At 31.1% G+C, this 3,809-nt stretch overlaps 1 protein-coding gene across 1 annotated transcript; it reads left to right on the top strand.

The window, feature by feature from the left end:
- Nucleotides 1-556: 556 nt before the first annotated feature.
- On the top strand, nucleotides 557-3,499 carry LOC127729702 (toll-like receptor 4). The gene has a single exon (XM_052237558.1). The coding sequence runs from the start codon at nucleotides 600-602 to the stop codon at nucleotides 3,123-3,125; it is 2,526 nt and encodes an 841-aa protein (XP_052093518.1). The 5' UTR covers nucleotides 557-599; the 3' UTR covers nucleotides 3,126-3,499.
- Nucleotides 3,500-3,809: the final 310 nt, after the last annotated feature.

Below are 3,809 nucleotides of genomic sequence, written 5' to 3'. Positions count from 1 at the left end.
CAAAAGACTATACAGAGAATAACATGTTAATTTGGGGTTAATTCTTAAGTTATCGCGTGTGTTTCAAAAACTTATACACTGAGATAAACTCTGTTAAAAATTTAATTTAACACTTTGATATTTTATAGAGTAGACTGAAAGATTGGGGTCGAATTAGTGCTAACAAACAAGTTACGTATACCTCATATCTCTTTTTATTGATATCAAATCATATTGTTTTTGCTTCTCAACTGTTTTCATCGTCATATAAATAAAAGATTGAGTGTTTAATTCAATCTGCCATTTCTTCATTTGAACAAATTCATCTCACGTTGTGATATAAATAAGATTTAAATATGTACATAAGTGGGTTGATTACCAACCATTTATCTCTGTTGCTTGTTTCCGCACAGCAAAGGTAAACAAGTGTATAAAATGTTTAAATAAGGTCATGAACTTTTAAATTCGACTTGTGATATAATATTCTAACTTTAGCGACACAGGAATACTTAATTTTAAATCACATATTAGCCTCTTTATCATTAAATGGGGACTTGTTGAGATATAAGCATTAATACTGAAATTTCAAATAAATTTTAAATTATTTGTAAGACGTGGAAATGAATATTTATAATTCAGTGAAGTGCATGTATGTACTGTATATATGGAATGCTTGCTTAACAAGCTGTTATACCAAACACTGTATTGTGAAATATTCCGAAAACGAAGTCGTATGTGACTGTTCAAACATGGATTTCCACACAGTTCCACGACATATACCAACCAACACAACAATATTAGATTTATCAAACAACTATATTGCTTTGCTTCATAATGAAACATTCATGCGGTTGACTAAACTTCGAACATTATTCATTCACTCATCAAGATTAACATACATTGATGTGAATGCGTTAAAAGGCCTGGAGAAACTGCAATCTCTTGATCTCAGTTCGAACGTTTTGGATGTTGAATCGTTACCTATAGGCGTGTTTAATAGTACTCCTTATTTACTTTATTTACAGTTATCCGATAATACATTCTATAACTCTGGAGATTATCCTGACCAATCCTTAAGTGTTCTCTCTAACCTACGGAGTCTTAGTATCAATGGAATTCGAAATGGACGGTTTGGTGAAGGTTTTAAATATTTGAAACATCTTAGGATGTTGCATTTTAATCCATGTCTCATCACACATCTAACAAATGAAACATTCGTAGTGTTCGATAATTTACCTATCGAAGACATTGATATATCTTGTGCAATTAGAAGAGTTGAATATGGAACACTTGCTCCTTTCAAATCACTCAATGTATTAAAAATATCTCATAATTCATTAATACGGTTATCGGATTTGATACCCATTCTTATGCCGTTCAAAGACAGGAATATGAGCGAAATTGATTTGTCTTACAATTATAGAGCTCGTACTGGATCTGACATCTTAACACCTAAACATTTCACAATTCTAGATCAAATTTGTGTAAGAAGCTTAATACTAGCAAAAAATCAAATTAGCATTATCAGATCTGGATCGTTTTCGGCCATAAAATACAAGAACTGTCTAGAACATTTAGATATTGCAAGGAATAACATATATGGCGATATAGGAACAGGGCTTGAATTTTTCCAGCTGACAGGTTTGAAAACAATAGATGTATCAGAACAGGACCCACTTAGTCCTCGGAATGTCGGATTGTTCAGTAGTAACGTCAAGTCTTGGATATTACCACCACAAAATGTGTCAAAAGTCTTTAAAAGGGAAAATACTATTTTTACCTTTCCCCTACCGCCTAATTTAGAGGAAATTTATGCCGAACGATTAGTTATTCATCCTTCACCTCTTGCAAATATTAACTTTACACTTGGACGTAAATTAAGAGTATTTGATTTAAACTGGACTCCATGCAGCAGTTGCACTGGACTTATACATGGAATTGAAAATCTTAAAATATTAAAAATATCTGGATTCAATTGTTCGTTAATTGATCTATCAATTTTAGAGTCATCTAAAAAACTTAAAATTCTTGAAAGTCGAAGCGCAAATTTAGGTTATGGTTTACTAGAGGACAAGGATGGCAAAATTCTGAATGGACTGTTCAAACTTCAACAAATTGACTTTTCAGCAAACCAATTTAAATATTTAAATCCTTTAATGTTCAGATCTCAGTACAAATCATTATTGAAGTTAATTTTGTCAAATAATATTCTTACAGAAATAAATTTAAATTTTTCAAAATTTTCAAAATTGAATTACATTGATTTATCAGGTAATCGAATTAGATATTTGGAGAGAGGAACAACAAAAGAATTAGATATGTTGAACATTAAATCAACGAATGAACTTGAACTGCTATTACAAGGCAATATATTTGAATGCAATTGTGATTCTTTGCATTTCATAGAATGGCTTCATTTTACAAATGTGACGTTAGATAATGGGGGAAACTACTCATGCAGGTACTTTGACGGAAGCTATAAAACAACCACATTTGCATTTAACAATTTACATGCCTTAAAAACAAAGTGCGTTTCTAAAGTATGGCTGATTTTCTCTGTGGTATTCTCGGTTTTACTGATAATGATAATTATAGCCTGTGCTGTAGCATATAAATACAAGGTAACTCTTCAATATTGGTACCTAACCATTCGCCGAAAATACCGCCATTATTCAAAATTGGATGGTGACTCTAAGGAGTATAGATATAGCGCGTTTGTGGCCTATCATCATGCAGAGTACAAATGGGTGTGTGGTCCATTAAGTTCATTTCTCGAAAAAGAAAAAGAACAATCTTTGTGTCTTCATCATCGTGATTTTTTACCTGGTAATCTTATAGCGGATAATATTGTTGAAGCTGTCTCTCAAAGTAGAAAAATCATTTTAGTGATAAGTGAAACATTTTTGGAAAGTTCTTGGTGTGAATTCGAACTTGATATGGCTCGAATGCAAATGTTTCAAGAAAGTCGAGATATGTTGATTGTGGTTTTAGTCGAAAATATTCCAGCTAAAAGTATGCCTAAGTCTCTGTTGAGAATTTGGAACAAGGTTACATGCCTAGAGGCTTATGATAGTGAGCTCCTTATTGGAAATGACAATTTTGAACATTTATTTTGGAAACGTCTATATGAAGCTGTACTTGTATGATATTTGTTTTCTTCTTTAAAACATTGACATTAAATGATTCCTTTGGAATATTTTACTTCATAACTAAAATAAGGAATTCAGACTTAATTCAGTGCACAATAAAAAATGTAAAATAGTTGCTTTTGCAAATTACAATTTGCTTTTCACGTTTGAAACCAACTCCGTATATCTAACTTGATAGCAATTTCCACAGACATGTGCGATTCTAAATAAATCTCCATGAACATTTAATGACAACTACCGTCCGTTTTAAATAAGTTGCTAATCACGACCTAAATAAAGTAAATTCTATAAGAACAGAACAGAAATTTTAAATATTTCTCTCCTTAATTAAAACAGCATGTTAAAAGAAATGATGGCATTCATGTCGTAAAGTGTACAATATTTCTATTGAAATACTCTATTCGAAATATATATACTGTTATCACTTCATTTATTTCCATTTTATATTAAATGTTAATGAACACACTTATACCATCATAATTAAATTAATAGGCAATCATATGTTTGAGAAATCCGTAGTATTAATTCATCCCATGTACTGTTATATGTTACGTTAATAGCATAAACAATACTTAGAAACCCTTTTTATTCTTATTTTTGACTACAATAGGAGAACGTAATTGTTTAAAAATAACTTTTAAAGGCAAATTATTGATCCATTAGAAATATCGGAGGGAGGAC

The sequence above is a fragment of the Mytilus californianus genome, unplaced genomic scaffold (genome assembly GCF_021869535.1).
Source record: "Mytilus californianus isolate M0D057914Y unplaced genomic scaffold, xbMytCali1.0.p SCAF_2, whole genome shotgun sequence".
Taxonomy (NCBI): Eukaryota; Metazoa; Mollusca; class Bivalvia; order Mytilida; family Mytilidae; genus Mytilus; species Mytilus californianus.
This window is presented reverse-complemented; position numbering and strand designations above follow the sequence as displayed.